Source organism: Scatophagus argus, chromosome 15, assembly GCF_020382885.2.
Source record: "Scatophagus argus isolate fScaArg1 chromosome 15, fScaArg1.pri, whole genome shotgun sequence".
NCBI lineage: Eukaryota > Metazoa > Chordata > Actinopteri > Scatophagidae > Scatophagus > Scatophagus argus.
In genome coordinates, this window is record NC_058507.1 from 15,179,147 (window position 1) to 15,206,163 (window position 27,017).

A 27,017-nucleotide genomic window follows, 5' to 3' on the forward strand; every position below is an offset into this window, starting at 1 on the left:
CTTAAGTATTTCAGTCTCTGTTTTTCCTCTGATGTTTTGGTAAAAGAGATGACTTACTATCTCAAAAATGTTAATTACTTATGTTTCATTTCCTGTTTTTACAGATCACACACTATAGAGTTGCTTACAGGAAGTGTCTCTCTGGCGCCACCATGTGTTCTGTTGTTAACACAGTTATGTTTCCTAACAAATTAAACCAAGCTTTCCCATATCTCAGGCTTGTCTTTCCAGAGAAAATTAGCAGACATGGGGCAATATTAAAACTTTTTGTGTATTTGCTATGGCCTTCACTCACAGTTTCTCTGGGGGTCATAGCTTTTACCTCTGCCGGAATAACTGCAGGTTGCTGTGCTGCAGACATGATTTCATCTATTACAATTTCTAGAATTGAAGTAGGATTGAAGTAGGAGCGGCAGGATGAGGTCTCATGGCTGTTTTTCACTCAGAAAGTAAAAGCTGTGACTCAGTATTTTTACATCTTGTGGGTTTTTTTCTTTTTTATCTGTTGTGTCAATGGTGAAATGATCAAGGCTGGAATAGTAATCCCAGGTGCATTATGTGACCTACAGCCTCTTGGCTGCTTTGTGATCTTATTCATTGGCCTGTTAAATTAAAGACAATGCAACACAAGTAAGCTATCATTGGGAGGTATCAGGACTCAAAGCGCCAGGTGATGAATCTTGTTATTCTGATGATCTATCTATGAGCCCCTAGACTGCACCAGTATTTATAATATTTATATCATATATTTATAATGCAATTGGGATCATAGCTGTTTTATAGTAATTAACTTAATCAATTGAATTAACTTTCAAGAAGGTGACTCTGAAGAAATATCTCCCTAGCAGCAGACCTACCCCACCACCAAGAGTGTTTTTCTCCCGTAACAAAGGTCTGTAGTGCTCTCCCAAGGTCAGCTGCAGCAGGAGAGAGAGCTGCCACTCATCTACCAAACCCTGCAGGGGAAGAGTATTTCCATCTCAAGCTCTGACACCCATGACCCAGCGTGGGTCGTGAGCACAGCCAGGAGACCACAGCGCCATGGGGTTTGTTCCAAACAACAGCTGTGCATCATCCGAACCAGCATAAGAAAACACTTAAACAAGCACGTGGACTGCTGATCAGTTCTAACCAAGAGGCATCAACATTGTGGAGATGTCAAAAGCAGAATACACTGCCCAGCAATGACAGTGGAACCGGGTGATGTCGTGAGCTTTCAAGCCTGAGTGAGCCTCATGCTATATAATGACTTGGTCTCTCTCTTTTTTTTTTTTAAATAAATGTATGCCCTAGATGAAATTAATTAATAGCTTGTTTATTTTATTAGTGTAGCGTGGATAAAAAGCATAATTTACAGGAAAGGAAAAGGCTATGTGAAGTCTTTGTTTTTCACACGGATGCATAAATGTTGCAGTAATAGAGGAAATATTCCCAGGATAAGTGAAGACGCTTTCATGTCTTCTGCTTTTTGTAGTTTTACTGTAAATAAAAGCACTACATCATCATTGAAATGCCGTCTTCCTTTGGTTATGAGGAATCATTACAATAGCAATCAACAGCTTTTCAAGGGCAAAGTAAAATCCCTCCTGCTTGCATCTGATTGGTCGATGTTACCGCTCTCGCAAGCTAACTGGATACTTGGACGTCAATTCAATGACGAATGCGGATGTGTCAGGCAGGCAAACAACACCGGTGAGAAACGTGGGTAAACGCTCGAGTATTTCAAGCTCACTGTGCTCATTGTATTGTTTGTAGTTTGTTCACGCTCTTATTTTGATTTTTTTAGACGCTAATGGTCTAAGACTAAAGAAGGCTAAATGTTCTGTCCTCATTCAGAGCCGTTTACCATGGCACTTGAACTAAAAGCTAACGTTAGCTGTAAATGCTAAAAACTGTGTCATAGTGTCACATCTCAGTGTAATGCCAGCAGGAGGTCAACGTGAATTGCTTGATTTTAAATCGCTGGATTTAACGTCACTGTCATCACGCCTTGGTGCCGATATATTAAACATTTTTTTCAGCTCATTTTACTCTTGTACAGTCGTGTATAATTCAGAATTATGCCAGTTTATTTGCTGCTGATTAGACTTACTGGTACCTGCAGGTAAAAAGTATATGGACCTGTTTTTAAAACGTTTTGTGAAAGAATGGTTATTCTGTATTTTGTGTCTTTACATTGACCATTCAGTTTTCTGATATGGCACCGCTAGGTGGTGCAAGAGATCCTATTATAACACCTTCCAACAACACGGTCAACTCTTACACACTTGCACCCCAGTTTAAGGCTAGACATTGGAAATCAACCCCATAACCTGAAAAAGAAGTAACTGGACTTGATAACAATTTACCAGTATAGACAGGAAGTCTTAAGATTAATACTCTATTCTGCATACTGTATATTTGCACTGATTTCATTCTTTTTATTTGTTTAAAAGCTAAAATGAAGCCCACTAATTCACTGTGCAAAATCACAGTTGTAAAAGGGCATTAAAACATTAACAAAATATTTAACCATACACACATTGCAGTTCAAATGGTGACTCCTGACTTAACATACACACACTTAACATTTTCATAACAACTTTAGAATAATATTACTGGCAGGTTGTTATTATATTGGTTATATGTTATATTGCCCTTTTCAACACTTTAAAACATTTATGTCTCTCAGCCTCTGGATCACTTTGTTGCTGAGGAAGCTGATCCATCATTGTTTCTCACACATTTTGTGCGTGTGTGTGTGTATTTGTTTTTCACAGCTTTTTCACCTTAACCATGGCTGCCTCGCAGAAACTGGCATCTCTTCGTCTGCCTCCTTTGCCTACTGTAGGAGAACTCATCAAGCTGTACAACCTGCAAGCTGAGAAACATCTATCACAGAACTTTCTGCTGGACTTGAAGCTCACAGGTTGGTCTCACCCACTCGCTCTCTTTCTCTCACTCTATCTGCAGTGCACCAATACCTGCCAGTGCTTGTTCTTTGATACTGTGTTTATAGTGAGGGCAGCATGGTGTGTTTCGTCAGTGCACTTGATTGCACAGTTCCACATAGCCTTGTTTCAGTGCATTGAAACCGACAGGCTTTGCTGTCTGGGTGAGGTTGAGTAGATCTCCTGCTAATGTGAACAGACCGACTCAATTGTTTGCAGCCCTTGCAGAGCTTGAGCCTTAATATAATTATCAGTGATGCAGTGCAGGTCTGATCTGCTCTCCTGTCCTTGGACAAGGTGACTTGTTAGATTAATGCATCTCATCTTCATCACACAGAGGCAGAAAAGTATTGCAACATCACACACTATTCATCTCAATTTAGATACCTAAAGACCTTGATGGACACATTTGGTTGGAGAGTATTGTGTAATTTACATAACACGTAACGTAACACGTAATTGTACGTAACATACAACTCAGCTGGCCGTTCATCTCCATCTTTTCAGACAAAATAGCGCGTCAGGCGGGCAGTTTGAAGGACGCCCATGTGTGCGAGGTGGGTCCTGGTCCCGGGGGTCTCACCCGCTCTATCCTTAATGCTGGGGTGGCAGACCTGCTTGTGGTAGAGAAGGATACACGCTTCATCCCAGGGCTAAAGGTAAACTGAGCAGTGACAAAGACACTGAGTTATTCACAATGTTGTCAAGGTCATTGTCTCAGTGAGCAGGAAAAGAGCTGACGCACTCACCTGTCAGTTGCGTGAAACCAGTTAATCTATCCTCACCAGCATCATCATTAGCCGCATTAGTTTTTTTGAGCACTTTTTCATTTTTCTCATTTAATATCGCATCCATTTCAACAGCTGTTGTCCGAAGCAGCACCAGGGAGGTTAAGGATTGTCCACGGTGACATACTTACCTACAGAATGGACCGAGCATTCCCAGTAAATATCTCTAAACCGTGGGAGGAAGGTGAGGTTACGAAATTATAAAAGCTGTTATGGTGGTCATGTGTAGTAAATCCATGGAAGTTAAATGTGTATGTGTGGCTCCACAGACCCACCAAACCTTCACATCATAGGGAATCTCCCGTTCAACGTCTCGACCCCCCTCATGATTAAGTGGCTGGAGAACATTGCGAACAGAACAGGGCCCTTCACATACGGACGCACCCGACTCACACTCACTTTCCAGAAAGAGGTTGCAGAGGTGGGTGAACACAACTGCATGTTAAAGTTTTCGTGGCCTATGTTTGTCAGGATTCTGCTGTGTCATCCGGAAGGCAAAGAGTCGGTCATTACATATGAACTGTACACATTGCTTTATATTGTCCTTTTGCTATGCAATCGCCACTGTGATTGAAATGGCCAATGAAAACATTTTGTAATTATTATCTTATTTTAGTTTTATGATTAAATTATGTTTTCATGATCCATAATTTATCACAAGTTGCAACTAAATTAAATAGATCTCTCTGTTTTTATGATTAAGGCGTGGTAAATCATTTGGAGCAGGATTTATTGATGTCTGATGCCTATTTACTTTGTATTAATGCCACATAAAAGTATAATTAGGATAAACTTAAATGTTCACTTGCTCTAGGTTTTGAGGTTTTGGTCTCTGCAATATATGACCATACAGTTACTGTTTGGTTAATAATAAAATTAACATTATATGATGTCAACAAGTAACCTGGTCATACTGAATATGCATCCCTAAATGTAGTAATTGTCCTCTCTGTCCAGAGGTTGACAGCCAGCACGAGCAGCAAACAGAGGAGCCGTCTTTCTGTTATGGCTCAGTATCTCTGCACAGTCCACAAATGCTTCACCATCCCTGGACGGGCCTTCGTCCCTAAGCCAAAGGTAGGATTTAACTTTGACGATATTTAACATTCCTACAGTCACTGCTAACATGTCAAATCAAAAAAAGAAAAAAGAAAAACAACCTCAATCAGGCAGTGTGTTAAAGCATATTTAGCAAAAAGAAATAATTTTTGTTCTTGTTACCAGTTTTATGAACTGGACAGTCAGAATGGACTTCTGTGGGACATGTGGCAGGTCATTTGAATCGAATTTAATGCAGACTTTTGCACTCAGATGACAAGGGCTTTACTGTTGCCCTCTATTCCAGATCTTCCTCTTCCCTCTTGTTTACAGACATATTCAAATGTACACGTGTTTACACCCTGTGCGGATGAGGCTGAAATCAAATGACATCTTTACACATCTAACAAAATTATGCCATGTTAAGAAAGTTTAATGTTGAGTTCAACCTTCTGTGCTACTATTGAAGTAGTGGCTGTTAGGTTTTCATCAGCAGATGGACATATTTTTGTTTCACTGTTCTTACTCTACTGTAGATGAGCAGTGGGACCTCCTCACATCTACTAATCTCTGCTCCTTGTCTGGTCCCTCATCACGTCACCATCACTCATCCCTTCCTCACTCTTCTTGCTTTAAGGCTTCATTAAGACTGTGTTGAATCAGTGTTGTCTCTGTTCTGTCTTTGGACCCTTTCTAGGTTGTAATGATGCCTGGTGGGTATTTGAGATGTGCCACGATCACACTGCGCCTTGTAATGAGGGCCTGGTTCTTTTTTAGGACCAATTTCTCTCTCTGCGTCTCAGTGGCGAAAGAAAGACATTCACTGTTACGTAACATGAGAATGCCAACATTTCTTTATTTTCTGGGTAAGGATTTATAGTAGGACTAGGGGGCACATTAAAAAATAAAAGTACTGCGGATGGCTAATAGACAACTCTGTTGTGAGCCACACAACTCTTCTGAAAGACTCAGGAGCTCTCTTACATCTTTGTACTAATGAAACCATGTCTTTCCTTAGCTGAATTAAAGGATAGGTGTTAGGTTGATGTCAGAGATAGTCTATCGGTCCCTTGAAGATGTCACGGCTATTTAGAGGACCCACTCTTGGTAAATATTTAATCTCCTGTGTGGAGTAAAATGCAGCAGAGTGAATGGAATCAGTGCTGATTGCTCATTCTCTTGGAAGAAATGGCTCCAATTATTATTTCATCACACTCCACGGTCTTTCTGTATATTTTTCTTTTACTTTTGAGTGTCTTATTTTTGCTTGTATGTCAAACTTTAGCTTAATGGCTTTCAGCATGCTTATCTTAGCTCCAAATGTGCACACACGTGCATGCTCATTTGGTTACATAGTGTGTATAAACATGAACAGAGTTGACTTGCTTTGCATGCGCGTGTGTGCATTGCAGATGAATCAGTACTTCCCACATGACCACACAGGCCATCTATCCCCACTAAATGTTTTAATGGGCACTTGGTCGAATTGATATCATTAGGAGAGATGATGGCTGTTTGATGAGCAGGCCTCCTGCTGCTGGTGTCCCATAAAAGTTCAGAGAGCACATTGAGTATGTTAATGCTATCGCCCTTTTTGCTTTGCCCCTTTTTACTAGTATGTCATGTAATATAATTCATGAAAAGCTCTATGGCACTGCATTGTTTACGGGTGCACACCAGAGTAATTACGCAGAATGCATGAACCATAAAAATGTCCTGCCTGATTTATTAGATGGCATCAAAGGCTGGGAGGAGGGAGGGTTGAGGTGGTTACACAGGAATATAGACTTTTAGCTAAAGCAGTGGTTGGTCTTTTGAACTGACATACACTCACCGGCCACTTTTTTGGAACTACCTTCATTTTTTGTGGCATAGGTGCTGGAAACATTCCTCAAAGATTTTGGTCCACATTGACATGATAGCATCACTCAGTTGCTGCGGATTTGTCAGCATCCATGATGCGAATCTCCCATTCCACCATATCCCAAAGGTACTCTATTGCTTTGAGATCTGTTGACTGTGGAGGCCACTGGAGTACAGTGACCTCACTGTCATGTTCAAGAAACCAGTTTGAGGTGATCTGAGCTTTGTCACATGGTGCATTATCCCGCTGGAAGTAGCTATCAGGAGATGAGTACGCTTTGGTCATAAAGGGATGGACGTGGTCAGCAGCAATGCTCGAGTGGGCTGTGGCATTTAAATTATGCTGAGTTGGTACTAAGGGGCCCAAATTGTGCTAAGAAGCTATCCCCCACCGTTGATACAACACAGGGTGGATCCATGCATTTACACCAAATTCTGACCCTACTTTCTAAATGTAACAGCAAGAATTGAGACTCCTCGATCTAGGCAACGGTTTTCCAATCTTGCGTTGTCCAATTTCGGTGAGCCTGTGTGAATTGTAGCCTCAATTTCCTGTTCCTAGCTCACAGGAGTGGCACCTGGAGTGGTCTTCTAAACCAGCTCAGTGGTCTAATTGTTGGTTTTATCTCGTTCTAAGTGAAGCTTTGGAATCACTGACTGTTTTAATGAAGCAACAACTTGTTCAGATAGAAGCACAACTGGGCTATCGGCATGTGTCTGTTATGGTCCAAGCCTGAAGCTCTGTGGTCTGCTGTGAGTGAGTTATGGTTATCCTGGAACTGGTCTGCTCTGTCATGTATTGATAAGATTTCTGAGCCTTTTTGTGGGGGAAAATGGTCAGAGTCCTCCCCCCACATCACAAATACCAACTCTCCTACCCTGTAGTAAATAAAATAAGCAGCAGCAGGTGCTACACTGCACATATGGAAATTAGTGGAGTGTGAAAAACATCTGAAGTGTTTTTAATGCTGTGAAATCAAACAAACAACGAGACACAAAGAGCCACAGAAAAAGCAACAGAATCACTGAACCGCTCCAAATAACCATGATGAAAAAATAGCTTCAGTTAAAAGTGGGGGGAAGGGGATGTGCAGGGTGATTGGCTGGTTGATTTGAACCTATAGGATCTGGCCAGTACAGGATAATGGGATAATGAGAAGGGAAATGTTGAATCCATTTTACATTAGCAGCTGTTGGGGACCATATTGATGTTGGGTGGTCAGATAAGCTCTTACCCTTGCTGTTTAATCGGTCTTGTTCTTCTCGCCCCGGGACTACACCTCTCTTGTGTCACGTTGTGTGACTGAAATTGTCCTTGAAGGTTTCTGAGATCAGTGATTGGCTGCTTTGATGGTGTTTCCCCCAGGCTCCGAGTGCCCTAGGTCTGTCCTGCTGCAAATCCCACCTGCCTCCCTTTCCTTATTAGTCCCTCTCCTCCTGTTAATTCTCACATAGACAGACAGATTGGATGATTTTTAAATTGCTTCTGTCACTCACAAGCTACACTATGTGGCCAAAAGTATTGGGACACCTGTCCATTACACCAACATGGACTTTAATAGCATCGCATTCTAAATTCATAGACAGCTTTGGAGCTATAACAGCTTCCCGTCTTCTGGGAAGGCTTTCCACAAGATTTTGAAGTGTTTCTGAGGGAATTTTTACAGATTCATGCAGTAGAGCATATGTGAGGTCAGGCACTGAAGTGGTGTTGAGTTGAGGGCTCTGTGTGGGCCAGTCAAGTTATTCCACACCAAACTCATCCAGCCATGTCTTTATGGACCCTGCTTTGTGCACTGGGGCACAGTCGTGCTGGAATAGAAAAGGGTCTTCCCCAAACTGTGACCACAAAGTTGGAAGCAGAGCATTGTTCAAAATGTCTTGATATGCGGAAACATTAAGATTTCCTTCACTGGAAGTAAGGCACCCAGCCCAACTTCTGAAAATCAGCCCCATACCACACCTGAATTCAATAAGGTATGTCCCAATACTTTTGTCTATATAGTGTACATACAAATACCTGAAAAATGTCTTAGAATAAACTGAGAATAGAAACTGCTTTTCTGGCGTTGCTTTGGTCGTTATACACATTTCCAATTTGTATTCTGGTCAAGGGTTAAGGAGTCTTAGTGTGCACACTTCCATCAAGCATCTGCGCCTTCATCACGGACATCCGGTCGTCCGGTTTCATCTTCACTGCCTCTTTGCAATGAAAATAGCTGATTTGCTAAGAATAAAGAGTGTATGTTGACTTGCTCATCTCTCTTTGACTGCTTTTCCGCTTGCTGCAGGCTGAATGTGATTAAAATCATGTCTTCTGTCCAGCGCAGGCGTGTCTATAAGTTGTGCAATAGATACTCCATCATGAGCAACAGGCTGTCTCTGAATAGCTCCTACAGAGCTCATATTGCTAACAAATGCGTTATTCATTACAAAAAGTGAGGGATTGAGGAGGGGGGGGTGGGAGTGAAAATATTGAATGGTACAGGGGAAAAAACAGTAAAAGAAAATGAGTTACAGAAAGAACATGGGAAAGAGGAAACATGGGGTGATAACTGTGGGGAGATAATAAACATAAAACATGAGAGGAAGCATTTTAAACTAAAACTGCAGTGAAATAAAAAAAAATAATGGCTAAAAGAGATGTGGATTGAGTTGACAAGAATATAAAGGAAATGAAAGTGTCTATAGTCTATAAGAGACATGAAACAAAAGCTGGAATAGGATGAAAAACAGCAAAGCTTCCTACACGAGAGTACAGAGTGCTAGAAGACAGATTCATGACAGAGATGGATCTGAGAGGAGAGTGAGGCGTACCTCCAGCAGATGGTTGTCTGGGCCAGTCGTCAGCCCTGCTCTGAGTAATGGCTGCATCAGCCATCACCCACCAACTAACTGAGCCTCACAGGAGGAGAGCCCTACAGATGTTCACCTTGTACACAGTCATCGTCCAAGAACATGGGCCAGATGAGCGGGGCCTAAATTAAATTTGTTGACGCTGCATTAAACATCCATTATGGCCAGCAGTTGTCAGGGAGAGTTTGAACTGGTGCAGTAAAAATACAACAGCTGAAAAGAGCTCAGTCAAAAAGTGATTTTAAATGGCTTCTTGTTTTCTTTTTTCTTTTTTTCATGGTTAAGGCTGTTTCAAGCTTCAAAATAATAATATCCTTTGAATTCAGAGGGTGATTCATTGTTGAATGTGGCCCACCTCGGTCCATTGTAATGTGTTTAGAGGCTCAGTGATGGATGATCTTCTCTGTGACCTGACGTGGCCCAGCTCTTGCCTGAACAGTAAGAGTGACAATCAACTCAGAGGGGCTGCACTGCTTTCTCACCTTCCACCACACATTCTACAAGCACACAATTCATCTAGGCCTATTCCTATCTCGCAAACGGGGTCAAACGCGGTATCAGGAGTATTGGGGAAAGTTATTTCAATGACTCGTGCCAGCACGGTAAACGCCTCAAGGCTTGGTCTCAATACATCACAGACCTAAGGTAAAGAAAAGCTAAAAATACCCCCCCCCTCCTCCTCTCTCCTTAAACAAAATGCCGAGGTTGGCAGAGATGGCTTGAACATCCACGAGGGATCTATTGCTCCTCCTAACAAGAAACTGTGCCGGGTTCGCTCAGAGTCAGCGCTCAGAGTTTAGCAAATTCAGCTCTGTTTAGTCAGTGAACATGCCAAGAGAATATGCAGCTATTTTGAGGAATAATGCTTAAACCGTGGCTACATCCCAAGGAAAGGAGGGCCGCTTCAAATACGTAAATTGCTAGTGGTGCTATGATGCACGGATAACTAAGGAAGTTGGTGCAAGTAAAAAATCCTCACTACAATGGGAGGCATCAATCTATAAGCTATTAACTTGAAGGGTTATTTGAATGTTTTAATTTCAGTTTCATGCTCTGTAATTTCATGACTTAATTTCAGGCTTTTTAGAGTAGCTGAAGGTTGGATCATGATTGATTCATCATGATTGTTTCAGCTGAAAAACAGTTTAACCAACAGTTACATCAAGCTTTCTGCCCTTAGCTTTTCATTGTGTTCCTGTGCTCTCGCTCACACACTGTAGTCATGTAATGCAATAATTAACCTAACCAGTGGTCATTTCCCTCAAGAGAGAGATACAGACTGCAAAAAACTGATGTGTTCCAATCTTTCAGCCATTTAGCCTCGTTCACTTTCAGTTTACTGAATCCTCCCAGCCATCCATCCCGCCCCCTGCTGATAGCTGAAATATTAAAAGGCCTTCTTTGAACTGTCAGAGTGTATTGTTTTCCTACATGCGCTCCTTTTGACATCTCCACAGCTTTTACTGCCTTTCTCAGCAGTTAACTGCGCATCCAAGGTCGTTGCTATTGTTCCCCCGGCCTCATGTGTGCTGAGACCAGAGGAGAGCAGCTCCAACAAAGGAAGGTCATTCTCCCTTGGCGTTGATTTTTTTTATCTCCAATATGGACCATCGTGGGCATAACATCTGTCCAAAGCAAAGAGACGTACATTACGCATGCCGACATATTAGACCATGGGTGCTGACTGAATTTTCAGTATGCGAGTTTTACCGAGCGAAGGAATGACAGCTCCTTAACATACTGCGTTGTCCGTCTCACGCTTGGTCTCTGCCAGCATGAATGGTGGAGTATGCTAGTCATTGCCTCATTGTTCTTCACATTTCTTTTTTTTGTGGTTGGACTTTGAAAAGGTTACTTGCTGGCCAGGAAGGTCGGTAAAATAATCTGTGAATTTGACGTGGCAGGGAAGTTCAAAGAGAAGAGCCTGACGCATGATTAACCCTTGCCTGAAATTGACAAGCCCTCACCTCCCCTCATCTAAGCTCACATTTCAGATCTGTCACAGCGGCAACTCTGGGTGAAAGCCTTTGATGGAAAATGTAGGTTAAATACACAGAGGAGCAGATCTTATTAGCGTTTCCCCACGAGAGGAGTAGTTATTTGATCTGCACTCTTATTGCATAACCAAGAGGAGTGGGAGAATGAGAGAGAGACTTCAATAATCCATGTTTGTTTCAGGAAAGCACATTCTCACTCAGCCCGTGTCGACGAGGCTCCAATCAGCTGTAATGAGTGAGCCAAGATCCTCTTGGAAAAAAATATATACCGGTATATATATTTAACATGCGCCCCATCTCAGGTGCATAGGCTGCAATATATGATACACATATTGAAGCTGAGGAATATGCTGTACAGTATTCTGATGGTATATTTCTATGTCTTGGTATTCTTCTTGTTTGTTGGATGTTTTAAATTTCTAAATTGGCTTTCTTATTGTTCTTTTCTCTTGTTAATGCATTTCCAATTTCTTAATTTTGTGGATTGAAGTCTAATCGATACAGGATTTTTGAGGCCAGTTGTGACACTGATATTTATTTTATTTGATATCAATTATTTGAGTATAGTTATTAAAAATTGTGATTAAAACTTGTACTGAGCATGACATTATACATATGAGAAAAAAATGTCAGTAGGACAGCAACTAATGATTATTTTCATTATCACTAAATCTGCTCATTCTTGGTGTTATTATTTCATTCATCTGTTATCATGTGTCATCATCTCAGTGTGGAATTATTGGAAAAGGTTGGGAGTTATATTAAAGGAGGAATTCCTTTTTCAAAGTCCATTAGCATGTAGTAATGTTTTATAGATGCATATTTCAGTCGAGCTGATACTGATGTATTCTTGGGTGCTGCGTATGAGCAGCCTGCCTGCCTACACTCGGCACAGCCTGTACTATCTAACAATCTGTAGATTTGGCAAAAAGATGAATGCCGTCACCATCCTTATCAGCCACACACATAAAAGCTTACAGCAGACAACATACAGGAGGTATGTTGCTTTCACAAAATAGTTTTATTGGTAAAAAATAGAACTACTTGCACAAGCACATTGAGACAACTGTATCAGAACTTGTGAACTGTTCATCATCACAAATATGCTCTGGCAAAGTAAGAAGTGCTAAAGCATTCACAAAAATAAGCTGCAATTATCAAAATGATAAATCAATGTCTTGTTACAGTATAAGCAGGAGAGTTGTAACTCTTTAGACTTTTAGGACCTAGTCACTTTGCACTCTGGCCATTTATAAGCTAATGAAATTGCGTGCTGATGATCAGGCTGCACAGCCACAAAAAAAGAGAAATCTCTAGCTTGTATTTCCCTGCTGAATCCTTTCAGATAGAAATCGTTCCCTTTTTTTTTTTCCAGAGTGCCAGTTGTGTTATGTATTTGTACTGGTCCAGAGAGCTTGGAATGCTCAGCCATTTGAAACAAACTGCTGTCAAGTAAAGTAACACAAGCAAAGGTGCATTGAGTCGTCTTCTTATAAAGAAGATATGGTATGAACATGACATTGGATTTTATACTGGAACAATATGAGGAAATCCTGATCCCTCAGTAAAAACAAACAACAGCCTAGATACTTGTGTACAGTTGTAACAGACTTATGGTGGATTCCAGGAACAAATATGATAAATATATATTAGAAAATAAATATCCCACTCATGTCTTTCCAATGAAACTCCCGTGCCCAGTGACGTCTTGCTGTGCTTTGGAGAATGAGGAATAAAGAGGATTTAAAATAACCCTCGAAAGCTGCACTGAACTGTACACAAGCATCTAGTTGACTTGAAACTTAGTCTGGCAGAACAAATCACAAATCCATAAAACATTTGGTAATGTATAATTCATGTACAAACAACGTAATAAAAAAATAAACAGAAAGAAGTCCAGATAGTATTAAAACGTGTCATCATGAGACCATTTGGCACATTCTCGAAACGCGTAACGTGTCGGTATTAGTTGATGACATGGCACATTCTTTGTTTATTGCATTGCTTATGGTGCCTGGGCAGTGAGTTATCGTCAGGAGGCCAGTTCTGTCGGCTATAGTCTGTGCTGGGCAAGATGGCTAAGTCAGGGTGGGGTAGAAAATTGGCCCTAGAGGGCTGCCAGGGCCGGCAGTGGTGCCCACAGAGATGCCCGTGGCGTGCCAGCAGCAGCCTGCAGGTGGCGAGCTGGGCTTAGCCATCTGCTCTCCCCCAGGAAGCTGCATGTTTATGAGAGAGAAGGAGAGAAAGTGCAGTTCCATACATCACTGCCAAGGCCTGTCTCAAGCACGACAAAACATTCCTCTGATATCCTTACTACAGTAAAGAGCAGACACACTCTGGAACATGACTGTATGGACGCATAACTGTGCTACTGACATGAGCGGGTGGGAGTTTTGTTTTTGCGTGTGCAGGTGTCGGAGTGGCCGTGCTTTCAACAAGCATCAGCTTAACTCTTGTCAGGGATCACATCCATGTGACATCTGATACAAGCAGTGGGGGCAAAAAAATAGAGTGAGGGGAAGGGAAAAGAAGCATGGTGACATAGTGAAGTGGCAGCAATTTAAGACACTGAGACCGTCTGCAGGTGCAGGCTGGTAGCATATGCGCACTGCTGACGCACTTGGAAAACAAGTCACATATGGAGAATGACTCAAACCTTTTTTAGCTGCCTGCCACACAGCTACCCAGCCAACCATGACTCGAGAAGCTTCTCCTTTTCTGCTCCGTTTTTGCCACGGCACCATTAAACATCCATTCATCCCTATAAAACTACTTGCATTGTATAGACACCACAACAAAGAGTATTTTCCTAAACCTCCAACCACGTAACTGGGATGCTGCCTTATGTCGCTGGCTAATAAAGGGGATTAGTTAAAGTAGTGTGAGCAGAAGCTCTGATTGAAGCTTATAGAGCCATGACTGAATAAAACGCCCCCCCTCCCAATAAAACAAAACAAAAAAAAAACTTCCAATCACTGACTGACATGCACATGCCCCCAGACAATAAAGATATTTGAATGCCGAATTCGGTTTCCATGGCAGTGTGGAGGAGGATGACAGGAGTGAAAAGCACATGCAAAAAGCCGGCGTGTCTGAGTGTTTATTGTGTACACACACAAGAGCACGAGTAAGCGTGTGGGTGTGCACGTCTGAGGAAAGGACTGGGATGGGTAGCTGCTACTTAGAGGCAGTACGTTTTTGTCTGAATGGAAATATAACAACATATCAGATTGTCCGCTGTGCTGAAGGGTCCACTCTCCTTCTGTTAATTTTTCTCCACTTCTCTCATATGCCCCCTTGCAGAGCGAGAGAGGCAGGCCAACTGTGTGTCTGCATTTTCTGTCTCAAATGCAGCCCAGCAGCCAACATCGACTCCTCCTGACAGCCCTCTTTGAACAGTTACAGCAGGGTTTAATGTTTCTACAGCTTTTCAGGCACAGGCATTTTGTGGCTATGTCTCAGTCTTCTACCAGGCATTCCGCTGTATTAATACACAGACAGGCTCCACACAGCATGCTTTAGAGGCAAAATATCAACATCATTCTAGTAGCTAACAAAAATATGACCATTTATTTCAATCAACTCCACACAGTATTCTAGTGGATAAGTATACGAAAAACTACAATGGCTTGCTATGAAAGGGTTTCCACCTACTGCTCTCAGACATTATATTGCCTATTTTGTCAATTGGAGGGGGTACCAAACGATTGTAAATAGCAGCTAAATGATTGCTTTTTTTTCTTCAAATTCAAACCTTTGGCGAGGAAAAAAATCTACACAGGAGGCTTCCTTATTTGCTTAATCCATTCCCCAGGGAGCTCTTTCTGTGATTTACTGATGAAGGATGTCTGCATTTGGTTAGCGGCTGCCTTCGACGCTGCAGCATCTTATCCTGGCTCCTTACACATTCACACTGTTTGTTCCAAGGGGCTGCCTAGGGAATACCTCCACTGCTTGTGCTTGCAAAACAGAAAAAGGTAGAAGAGCAAGATAGAGGAGAAGTAAAAATGAATTCAAAGTTGTCGCCCTCCTTTTGTATTTTTTCTCCACCTCCATCTGGAGTAGAGCCTAGTGTGTAGCATAAGCCGTGATAGTTTCCCCTCAGGCTCATCTCCCTTTAGCCGTAGCGCACACAACGCTGGTTTATTACACATAGTCCTGCAGGCTGTAGCCAGTCTTATTGTCTAATGGTGAGAGAGAGCAGTACTGGTGCTGGAGCTCCTGCTGCTGCTGGAGCAGCTGTTGCTGTTGCTGCTGCTGGAGCAGCAATTTGTCAGGGGGAGGGAGCAGGACCAGGTCCTGGGGGCCATGCCTCTTCCCCGAGCAGGACATACAGAAGATGCACCCCCCCATGAAGAGGAATCCTGCAGAAACAAAGGCCACGTACACAGCACCCCCAGGCTCAAACTTATTGCTCTCGGGCACACTGGAGTCCAGGAAGTTGGTGATGACCTCGTTGGTAAACCAGGAAGCAGGCACCAGGCACAGAAAGCCTGCAGCGACAAAGCAGCCACCGCTGGCAATGGCGGCGTGCCGCTTGGAGCGCCGTCCACCTCCCCAGCGTGTGCATTTTAGTCCCAGGGAAGCAAGGCAGAGACCCATGGCAGCCAGTACGCAGCAGAGCACCATAGTGGTGCGGGCAGTCTGCAAGTACGCAGGAAGTGAAAGCACAGAATACTTAAGTGTGCAGCTGAACATGCCTGTGCTGTACCATGTGCAGTCCATCCACAGACCCTGCATTTGTGAAATCGCTGTGATGATGTTGGAGCCCACATCTGCGCTGACCTTCCAGTTGGGCAGCAGAGTTGCGACCATGGCACCCATGATGCCCAGCAGCGCTAAGACAAATCCAAATATCTGCATGCCCGTGGATGCCATGCTCTTTTTCAAGTTGATGCTGATGCTGCCTCAGCCCTTGTCCTCGCCAGGCAGCATTCACCCAGCGCTAGCCAGGCTCGTCGGCCGCACTGCCCAGCCGGCTCTCTCCCCTCCTTTGGTGGTGTCCCAGCTGCCAGTCAAATCTCCAGTTCCTCAGCTCTTCAGCTGCAGTTCCACTGGACTGGAGGGAGAGAGACGGAAATGAGAAATTGAACTGAGTGGGTCCCCTCGCGGTCCCTCCTTCTTTCTCTCCTCATTCACCTCACACAAGCGCACACTTTTTTTGGCTGGAAACAAAGGGCAGCGTGAAGCGCAAGCGATACGAGCTGGCTCTGGCTTACTGTTGTGTAGGTAAGCAAAACACTGGGGGTCGTTGTGCGTGCATACATCTTCTATGTGCTGCCGTCTCCTTTTCCTAACCGGAGCCCCTTAGAGCTGTTATTGGAGAGGGAGAAATGAGTTTGTGGTATTTGCAATGCTCAATAGCTATGTGGACTTAAAGCCGCAGTGCCCTCACCATAATCATACTGTATATTCTAATACTTTGATTTCAGTGATGTTTACTTATAAACTGAGCCTGCCTTTTTTTTTTTAAGGAATACGTTATCGTCAGGTGAAACACAAGTTTATTTAGTCAGCCGCTGAAATTAAACTTTGTGGATGTACCAGCTCGTTTTTCTTACTGTTTTGTCGGACCTCTTTGCCGGCGTGCTCTTTTGTATCTAAATAAATAGGTGGCCCCGGCATTGAATAGATAATCTCGAAGCTCAGTTTAATGGTTTGCTGTTGTTTTATGATCCAAGCAGGAGGGGGGGGAAGCGATGTTGAAATAATCCCTTACCCCGGCTGGTGCAGAGCTGGCGCTGACGCGTCACGTTGTTCTCAGTGATTCCTGTAAACACACACACTGAGAGACAGTGGGCTGATGAGGGGGCGAGGAGGAGAATTCAGCCCGGACCACGGATCCATTCAAGTCATCCATTTCCTTAGCAACAGTGTGTCGGAGGACATGCCCGCTCTGTAGACCACACAGCCTTGGCCGGAGCCCGGGAGAAATAACCATAACGCTCCGACTGTCTCTCTCTCTCTCTCTCTCTCTCTCTCTCCCCCCCCCCCTCTCTCCCCTCCTCTCCCTCTCCTCGCTGGTTTGTGTGTGAATGTGTGTGTGCCGCACGGAGAAAGGCAGTCTCTGCCTCACAACAACTTTACGCGGCTACACCTCACTGTGCCGCTCCCCGTGGCTCCTTCTGGAGCTGCTATCCTCACCTCGTCATGTCATAACAACAACCACCGTTACCCAGACAGTAACGGATCATTCATTTCTTCACATCCGTTCCTGACATGTGAATTATTCGGTGTTACTTTTATTTATTTAGCTTATATGTCGTTGTAGCCACGACGTATTCACTTTAATAAAGTCCGAGTAAGGTAAATGTTCATTGTTAGCTGCTCAGCTAGCTGACATGTTTAAATAAAAGCAATTTTTTTAAGTTGTAAGGGTCAGCTAACCTAATTTGGTGCTGCTTAAACGTGTTTCGTGACGTCTGTAATTTCTTGAGGTGACAAACAAGCAAAAAATGTTTCTCCAGAAACACTTCCATGCCAAACACAAAGCGATAGCATCTTGTTAGCCCACTCTTGTTCAGCTAGGTATTAAGCATAAATATAAATTGAAAAGTATAAAAATTATACCGTTTCTACAGTACATACGTAGTTTTAGTATATTTAGAATACCTGTGATTGTGTACAAATTGACCTCTTCCCCATCGTGTCAATTAAACTAATTAAAATGAGAAAAATGGCAGCATTTTTTTTAACCTTACATAAATTATTAGATTTTGTTACTCAAATGTGTCACTTTATTTTGGATGTGTGTAATGTAACAACTAACAAAACTGAATCCATCCCATTCCTGCATTGAGCCGCTCAGTGATCCTAATGCTATTCTGCTGTTGTTAAAAGATAAGAAAGTGCCACGATGCAAAGTCAAGATAAGATGCCCAAACATAGCCCCGCCACACACTGGGAAGCCTAATCTAATTAAGACAAAAGAAAAATCTGCTCTCACGACCACGTGAGCTGATCAGAATTGTACTCTGCAAAGATCTGTTTGTTTATGTGTTGGTTCAGAGGCCAGAGGAGCATGTGTAGCCCACCATGCCAAAACTGACCCTCCCTAGGGCATCATCTTCATCAGGCATCAGTCAGCAGGAGCCTAAAACCCACAGCTGCTGCTCTGTCTTTGCCTGTCTTTCCTCTCCTCTCTTTAGAGGACATACAACAAGGGTGGGAGTGGCTATAGGACGGCCTTGATTCATGAATGACAAAGAGGACAAAATGAGAGAGGGAGAAAAAAAATCAGACAGGAGTAGTAGGCCCCATAACCTTGGAAACGCAGATGTATGTTGCTGTTATTTTTGCTGCATGGGCAAATCAGCACGAACAAGCCAGCTGTGGGAAATTATTTTGCCTATCCCCCACTTAATGTTTAACGACCAGGCATTGACTGTAGTGATGCGTAGTCATTACGTGTAGATAGATTGGTAGCAATTGATTTGTTTAGCTATTGATCTGTTTGTTTAATATGGCCCAGTGCTCTTTCCAGTCACCATTGTTTTTCACATAAACTTCACCTGAGAGACCATTTCTTAAAATGAGATCTGGCCAGCATGCGGGGATGGTGCACACCACATTACCTCTAGTGTGATGTTAGTGTCGACCTTCTGTGCTACATTCTTGGAGCCCCTTGTGGGAATCGACTGCAGCAGGAAGAGAAATTTTCCAGTTTTCTGCAGACACACAACAGTATGGCGTGTGTGACCTGTCTAAGTGCTGATGCTGGTGTTGTTCTTTTGGGAGTAAAATAAATAAATAAATAGATAAGAGGGAGTGGATGAAAGGGGGAAAGAAAAGATGGAAAGAGAGAAGAGCAAAACCCAGTTAACATACAGCCGGTGAGTGCAGATGTGTGACGCTGTGATGTGTGAAGATATTGCGGGCTATTATAAGCCTGGTCCCCTTTATTTTATCACCTCACAGCAGAGCTCTCTAGCCTTTCTGCAGCATAGCTCTGAGGTGAAATCGGACCTGCCACCCTCCCTTTTGCCCACACAAGGGGCTTTTATCGTTCAATTTGCATTTTTCCTCTTTTATGTCCTCTCTTGCGTAATTGGTTTTCGTGCTCGTCGTCTTGCAAAGGCGGTTTGTTCACAGCTGAGATGCACGGTGTCGTGTGATAGCTGTGATGTCGCTGTCAATGCAGTCTTGTTGTGGAGCAGGGCCCGAGTCCAGTTTCACCCTACATAAAATGTGTAAACCTGTCCAAGGCAAAGCACTTGTGACATGTTGCGAAATTACCGGCATTTGCTTGATTAATGAGTCTCTTCAGTTTAGTCCATTAAGACAGATTCCCAAGTGAACAAGTGTGGCGTGGCATTTATGACATTTTAAATATCCCAACAACAGTATTTTTCCCCATGTTGTCTCCATTTGCTGTTCCTGCTAAATTTTACATTTTTGGGCAAAGTTCAATCTTTTCTATGACGAAAGTTTCTCTCTGAGGAGCTGATCTTGTCAAAGAGCAGGGCTGCAGTCTTGAATGTCCTGCGTGCATGCCATGGGTGATTTCTTGGGAAGTACACTGGGCTGCCTGCACAGGAAGCCAAAGCTCTTCCTCCCCAAACCCCTCAAGCAACATCAGACTAGTATATTCAGTGGCATTGACTGCTGCCTTCTCCTCTCTGAGAGGCTGTCTCCCTCCACTGATGTAATGGAGGTTGTCTTCTGAAGGTATTGTCATGATTAATGCAGCTCTTCCCCCTTTGGTTGCAGGATCTCTGTGAGCATTTCTCTCTCGTATTCCTTGGCTGTTTATAGCTTTCCTTCCATCCCCCCTGCTTTCTCAGTACCTGCCTACCATTATGTAAGCGCAAGTGTTGGTGGTTCAGGTAGCACAGCGGCTGGTGCCCCAGGGCCCCTGCCATCTCATCTTGGTTACGCTTAGAGGGACATGACAAATTACTGCTCACACACCATTGGGCAAGAACTGACCAAGAAAGAGACGTCAGAGGTGGTAATGGGCAAAGGGAAGCTGGAAAACCACAGGAGAAATAGAGTTCTTTGCTGTGCTTTTGGAAGGTCAAACACATGAACTACTGTAACACACCAATATGTTAATATGGATGTGGTACTATTATACTCAGGTGGACCAGAAAAGGTCTTGAGTTCTGGACAAAAGCAGAGTTGTCTTTTAGATAGATTGCTCATATTTTGCCCTTTTCAAATGCTCCTTGAACGGAATCAGTGTAAAACCTTTTGGTTTTTTTACGTTAGAAATGCAAGAGAGATTAGAGATTATTTAGTATACCATATGTAAGGGAAGAAGCAGGTTCGAAGTATGTTTAATGTTTAAAGTCTTTGTTTTCATACAGTGTGATTAGCTGGATGAGCAAGTCAGAACAAAGGGAGTTTTTGTAATGAGCTTGAGTATAGGTCCTTATATAACAATCTAATTTAGAGGCCAAATTAGCGGTAATGATTCACTTGTTTTGGCCTGCTAAATATGATGGTTTACTCAAGTCTACAATAAATAATTACAATCCTAGCATTCCCAGTCCCTCTCTGCTCTGTATGTATGATTTTTACTGCCACCCCTGTAAAGAAAATAGGTAGGGGGTGAGGGATGGGAGAACCAAACAAGGGGGAGATATTAAGCTTGTCAGATAGGGTCAGTAAGTTAGTGTGCTATCCCAGTTCAGAATCTCCCACCAGATGCAAAGTATTTTAAGGGTTTCAGGGGAGGGTGAGAGCGGAGGCATGTTCATAGGATCTTAGTGGAGGGTTTGGGCAGCAGTGCGTGATTTAAGATTGAGTTTCCTTGCATGTTGAGGTTATCAGGGGAAGGATTAATGGCAGGGAGCGGGATATATTCCAGTGGTACTACCTAGTGAAGCCATGTTGCAAGGCCATACATAAATCATAGCAGCAAAGTGACTTGGACAAGCTGATGGCTGAAATGCTGCTGCCTATATAGTCCCAATATCAAATTTTCCCCTTGCTCCTCTCTTAAATCTTAAAGTGTGGAATATAAATGGCCTAATTATTCTAGCAGAGAGTGAAATTAAAGGCATTCCTTTTTTATTGCTTCTTCCTAACAGATGTTGGTCTGATTTTGCATCACCAAGACACTGATTGAGACATTTTTCAACTCCTGATTTAAAATTACAAAAATCCTTACATGTTCTTGTGACAGGTGGAGGAATTGATTCTCATAATACCTTAATTCTTTTTTCTAAGCCAAATGATGCAGCCACAGCTCTTGGTGTCCTTGATAAAACCTGCCACATGGCCTTTATATTTAAAATGCATCGTCTCAACTAAAAGGGTTTGTGTATTAATAATGAACATATCAAGAAGAAGCCAAGCCCATTACTGACACAAATAAACCATGAAGTCATCATTCAATGTTATACTGCGTTAAACATGACAAAAACTGTCATTAAAATTAAACATAAGATTTACATAACCACTGTACAGAACATGCGCTCAGTTCACAAGAGCCTTTCTGTTTTCATATACGTGAAAACCATCTAAGGCTTAACCGAGGAATTTGAACTTTTCTCTGCACTGTTGTTGTACCTAGCCTTAGGGGCTGTTGAGACTCACAGTGTCCACTACTGCCATGCCATTGAACGCCACTGCGGCAGGAAGCTCAGCAGCAGCCAGGCATCCCTACCCAGAGATCTATAGATCTGATAAGAGATAGTGCTGCGGTTTTACAAGTACTCCTGAGCGTTACCTCACTTGTTCACAAAAAAGAGGAATCTTAACAGCTCATTAGAAATCCTCTGCGTGTCCCTGGACCATTTTTGTTTCCCTCCCCTAATTATCAACGCCAGCCCCTAGCCCAGGAAAGTAAAATGCAGCTGTAAAAGTGAGTGAGTCACATAATCCAGAAATACAAGCTTCACGGTCTGAATTAGTTGTCCTTTTATTTTACTTCTGTATATGTGTTGGTATGTGTTTGTATGAGAGAAGAAGCATGTGTGTTTTTTGCATGCTTGACTTGAATTTAAATGTTAAGTTGACATGCTCTGCAACATTTCCATGCACCTTTATGATTGTCTTCTCTCATTTACATACCTGCACGTTTATAGTTTGCAACATCTGTCTTCTCTGGTGTACATCCTCTCAGCCTGTACATCCGTCATAAAAAAAAAAAACCCTGTTTCAAATTATTTTTTGTACGTACAGACAAGTGATCTACTTATAGCTATTTGTTATTTTTTCTAGCGATATAAAATGTCATAACTTGAAGAGCACTCAGGAACCAAAAAGCACTTAAGCGCAATGAAATGTATTATTATTAGGACTAACGCTGCTGATGCTCCATTGTTAGTCTGCTCAACCAGTCAGAGTACAGTCCCTCTCAGTGCTCCCTCACGATGGAAGTAAGGCTATTACCAACTACAGGAAGACGGACGGGCGACTGCTCCGCTCTGCTGCCCACCGGCTCTGCCATTGGTCCGCACACAGTAGAATACATGTCTGATTTTGCAGCAGCCCTTCAAGCTTTAACTTGCAAGATTGAACAGCATCATGTGAAAAATTTTTGAAAGATGATGGCCCACTTTGTGCTGCAAACACACACACTCAGAAATTCAAAAATATTCTTTTTTTAATGTATTTTGGTTCCTTTGGGGAACAAGCAGTGGAGTGAAGAGAGAACGCGTGGATGTATATGTGCTTGAAAATTAAAGAGGGGGTGATCTGAGAGCGGGAGTTAGGCTCTGCTGAGTCTGGCACAATTACTTCAACAGTGTGTCATGTCAGCTCAGGGCTGACACAGGAAGGATCAGGAGACAGCAGCTACTGAAGAACTGGGGCCAAGGTTACCACCACCGCCAGTCCACTACTGCAGTTCAGTGATTCCCACCAAGGACTACTTACTATTATACACACTAAGCTTTACAAAGCCAGGGTTTTAATGGGAGTAGTTTTTACATGACTTTCTTTAATGACTTTTTCTCTGAAAGAGTTGAAGTATACGAGAATTTGTCATAGTTTCTGTGCCTGCTCAGTCTCCCATAAAGCAGATTTAACATAGCCATCATATGTATATACATACTACAGTATATATAGACACAGATCAGCCATAACATTATTACCACTGATGTGAATAACTTTGATTATCTTGTTCCAATATCTGGCAGTGGGTGGGATATATTAGGCAGCAAGTGAACATTTTGTCCTGGAAGTTGATGTGTTGGAAGCAGAAAAATGGGCAAGTGTAAGGATTTGAGCAACTTTGACAAGGGCCAGATTGTGATGGCTTGATCACTGGGTCAGAGCATCTCTTGAGGGGGGGGCATGGCGCCAACATACACTGTGGGAAGAGGGCAAGTCGGTGGAGGCAGTGTGATACTTTGGGTAATGTTCTGCTGGGAAACCTTTGGTCCTGCCATTCATAGGGATGTTACTTTGACATGTATCACCTACCTAATCATTGTTGCTGACACCCCAAGTACACCCCTTCATGGAAACAGTATTCCCTGATACAGTGGCCTCTTTCAGCAGGATAATACACCCTGCCCCACCCCACACTGCAAAAAAAGAATATTTTGAGGAGCACAAGAACAACTTTGAGGTTTTGACCAGTTAAGCACCTGTGGGATGTGCTAGAAAAACAGGTCTGATTCATGGAGGCTCCACCTTGCAATTTATAGGACTTAAAGGATCTACTACTGACTGCTTGGTGCCAGATATCACAGCACACCTTCAGAGGACTAGTTGGGTCCATGCCTCGACAGGTCAATGCTGTTTTAGCAGAAAAAAGGGAGACCCACTCAACATTAGACAGGTCTTCATGATGTTATAGCTGATGAGTGTATGTTCCACTGGTGGAAAACGGAAGAGTTGGAATGGACAAAGACAGTGAGCTCAAGAGAAGAGTGTTACAGTGAGGCTCACTCTTTGGTTATAAGAAACTGAGTGGTGCAACGTCAGGAAGAGAGACAGGAAAGATAGAGGCTCAGTTTCTATGGTCCATTGCACAGGTGTTACTGTGGCAACTGGAACTGACTCGCCAGCCAGCCATGCTGTGTCATCTTATTTTCTGCCTTCCCTCTTTTCTTTTATCCCAGTGTGTTCATCCCTATCTCTCTCTCTCTCCCTCCCTCTCTCTCTTTGTCCAGCTTTGTATCTCTCTTGCCATTTGTCAGGCAGCCTTTTTCGCCAGCTTTTTTCTCCACATTTGGTATTCTTCCTCCTCCTCACACATACCTGCTCTTTTTTGCCCCTTTTTTCATCATTCCTGTGAGCACACTCTTTGCTATCTATTTAGAAAATCTGTGCTAACCTCCTGCTGTTTGAATTTCTTTGGTTTTGTGTGTGTGTGTGTGTGTGTGTAGGTGGACGTGGATGTAGTTCATTTCACCCCTCTGGTTCAGCCCCAGATCCAGCAACCCTTCAGGCTGGTGGAGAAAGTCGTCAGGAATGTTTTCCAGTTCCGCAGGAAGCACTGCCATAAAGGAATAGAGTAAGCGTAATTATAATACTTAATGTAACTTGTAAGGCATCTACTCTCTCTCTTTTTCTCTTTTATTTTTTATCTTGCCTCATCTTCATCTATCATTCTCTCTACATTTTTCATTCTCTGTTTTCTGACAGCAGTGTCTTCTTCTCATCATTAATTAGAATCATTTTTGATTTGCTTTTTTTTGGTCACACAGTACTCTGAAAATGGCACAACTTTTGAGGCTTTCAGTAACTTTAGTTTGAACATCAGAGCGCACTCAGCGCTCTGCTCAAAACCACCAGCAACAAACCCACACGCCCACATGCATGTGCATGCTGCCCATCACCCCCGTGCCTGTTAGGAAAGTGCATGTAGGCCCAGATAACAAAAGAACACAGGCTGTGTGAAAGAGAGCAGCAATTATGAGTCATTGAGGTGGCATAGGAAGACGAGGCAGCATATTTTATGTAACTACAGTGGGTTGGCGGCAGCAGCACCAAATTGGAGAGGAGGTACTAGCGCTGAAGCGCTTGAAAAGCATCTGTACTCTGGAGTGTGTGGAATTGGCTATTGCTCACCAACCTGCAGAGAAAGAATACAAAAGAACATCTTAGGCAGGGAAATGTCTTTAAAAATAAATGGCTACCTCTATGTTTTGAATATTCAAAGAGAGAGCTTGTCAGGGTGAAAGCCAACAAAACAAATGAAAATTGACATTATAGCTGCCCTTTTTAAGTTAGAAAGATTGTGCCTGTGTAAGTTACATGTCAGTATCTACATCCTTTGCCTATGGAGCATAGCAGTGGTAGAAATTAAAAATTCATGAACAGTTCCAGCCTGTTGTGTGATTTCACTTAGCTTCACAGATAGAAATAATTGCTGAGGGATAATTTCTTCCCGTATGAACTTTATAATATCATTAAACTTGCATGATCATTAAGATATCAAAGCAACCTGACTGTAGGATTCTGTACTTTTCATGTACTGTGTCATTTCTTCACTTATACTCTTTTGTGTTTTATTTTATTTTTTTTTTTTTACCCCCCAGAAAATTGTTCCCTGAAGGGTGTCGTGTTGAGCTTACACAGGAGATGATGCAGAAGGCAGATGTTGATCCCACTCTACGTCCGACAGAACTCACCATATCGCAGATCAGGGCCTTAGCGGACGCCTACGCTCATCTCTGCACTCATGAGCCGGGTCTCCTCAGCTATGAATTCAGAGAGGAGCTCAGGCTGGGACACATCACCAGGCAAAGTAACGCACCAAAGGACACATTTATTGACTCGCCAGCCGGCACACCACCAAGTCCTCAACAACCCTGCTGAAAGGGAAAGCCAAGAGATAGCCCACTAATAGCTTCAGTTAGCACATGGTGACAACAGACTGCTCTTAGCCTTGACATTTCCACCTGGCACATGCATGCATTTTTAACACACTTTCCCATGTGTCCATGGAGCGATAGGTAGCTCGCATGAAATCCTGGGGCAGAGAGGCAAACCACAAGGCACATAAAGATCCTGGGTGGGTTGGATTTGCTCCACAATTTTGTTCCAGCATGGCACGACTCAAAGAGTTGTAGAGTTGTGTGTTTTTGGGAGACTAAAGAAAGTATGCTAGTTACCCAGAATAGCTCTTTAAGAGTGAATATCTCTTTTATGTCCCAGTTCTTACTTCAGATCAAACTTGCATAACACCGTGTCCTGTGGGACCTGAAAGAAATGTCAGTGTTTTCAGGGTGGTTTAGAGAATGGGAACAGCATGGCAGAATCATATCCAGGCCATTTTTCCTTCCTCTGTGTACTGTATTGTTTAGTCACTTGGGAGAGCTTAAAGGGAAGAGGAAAGTGGTGGGAATTTGTCAGCTCCAGAAAGACTCTTGTTGTGTTAAAAGAGGAGTGGAAACCTATATTGAAAGAGGGCAACTGAGCCAAATTTACATGTTAAATGTTAATGGAGGCACTTATGTCACGCAAATTTGTTACATTTCTTGTACACAATACAGGTCTTATGACATATATGTTAAATAAATCCAATCCTGGTGTTTTTATACATGGTTTTATAACAATAAAAGTGTGATATTCCTCTTTAAGTGCTCAAGCAGATTATCACCAGCAGAACATGGAAGAGCTGTTGCCTGCCAGTGTGGCAG

At 42.8% G+C, this 27,017-nt stretch overlaps 2 protein-coding genes across 3 annotated transcripts; one reads left to right on the top strand and one right to left on the bottom strand.

The window, feature by feature from the left end:
- The first annotated feature begins 1,585 nt into the window (after positions 1–1,585).
- Positions 1,586–26,950, top strand: tfb1m (transcription factor B1, mitochondrial). 2 transcript variants are annotated; one of them, XM_046412060.1, is made up of 8 exons: positions 1,586–1,701; positions 2,760–2,908; positions 3,438–3,589; positions 3,794–3,902; positions 3,988–4,139; positions 4,676–4,795; positions 24,759–24,886; positions 25,914–26,950. In XM_046412060.1, the coding sequence occupies exons 2-8, from the start codon at positions 2,776–2,778 to the stop codon at positions 26,191–26,193; spliced, it is 1,074 nt and encodes a 357-aa protein (XP_046268016.1). In that variant the 5' UTR covers positions 1,586–1,701; positions 2,760–2,775; the 3' UTR covers positions 26,194–26,950. The 2 variants fall into 2 exon arrangements, with proteins under 2 accessions (XP_046268016.1, XP_046268015.1); XM_046412059.1 differs by having other exon boundaries at positions 1,639–1,692.
- On the bottom strand, positions 12,482–17,450 carry LOC124071496 (claudin-20). Its single transcript, XM_046412061.1, has 2 exons — positions 17,192–17,450; positions 12,482–16,531 (listed from the first exon to the last, which is right to left on the bottom strand). Exon 2 carries the CDS (start codon positions 16,348–16,350, stop codon positions 15,619–15,621), a length of 732 nt encoding a protein of 243 aa, XP_046268017.1. The 5' UTR covers positions 16,351–16,531; positions 17,192–17,450; the 3' UTR covers positions 12,482–15,618.
- Positions 26,951–27,017: the final 67 nt, after the last annotated feature.

Excerpts from the sequence above, each read along its gene's own strand:
- tfb1m (XM_046412059.1), top strand. The coding sequence starts at position 1,661 with ATGCGGATGTGTCAGGCAGGCAAACAACACCG. Across the intron at positions 2,909-3,437 it reads GCTGGACTTGAAGCTCACAG|ACAAAATAGCGCGTCAGGCG; the intron begins GTTGGTCTCACC and ends CCATCTTTTCAG. Across the intron at positions 3,590-3,793 it reads GCTTCATCCCAGGGCTAAAG|CTGTTGTCCGAAGCAGCACC; the intron begins GTAAACTGAGCA and ends CCATTTCAACAG.
- LOC124071496 (XM_046412061.1), bottom strand. The coding sequence starts at position 16,350 with ATGGCATCCACGGGCATGCAGATATTTGGATTTGTCTTAGCGCTGCTG.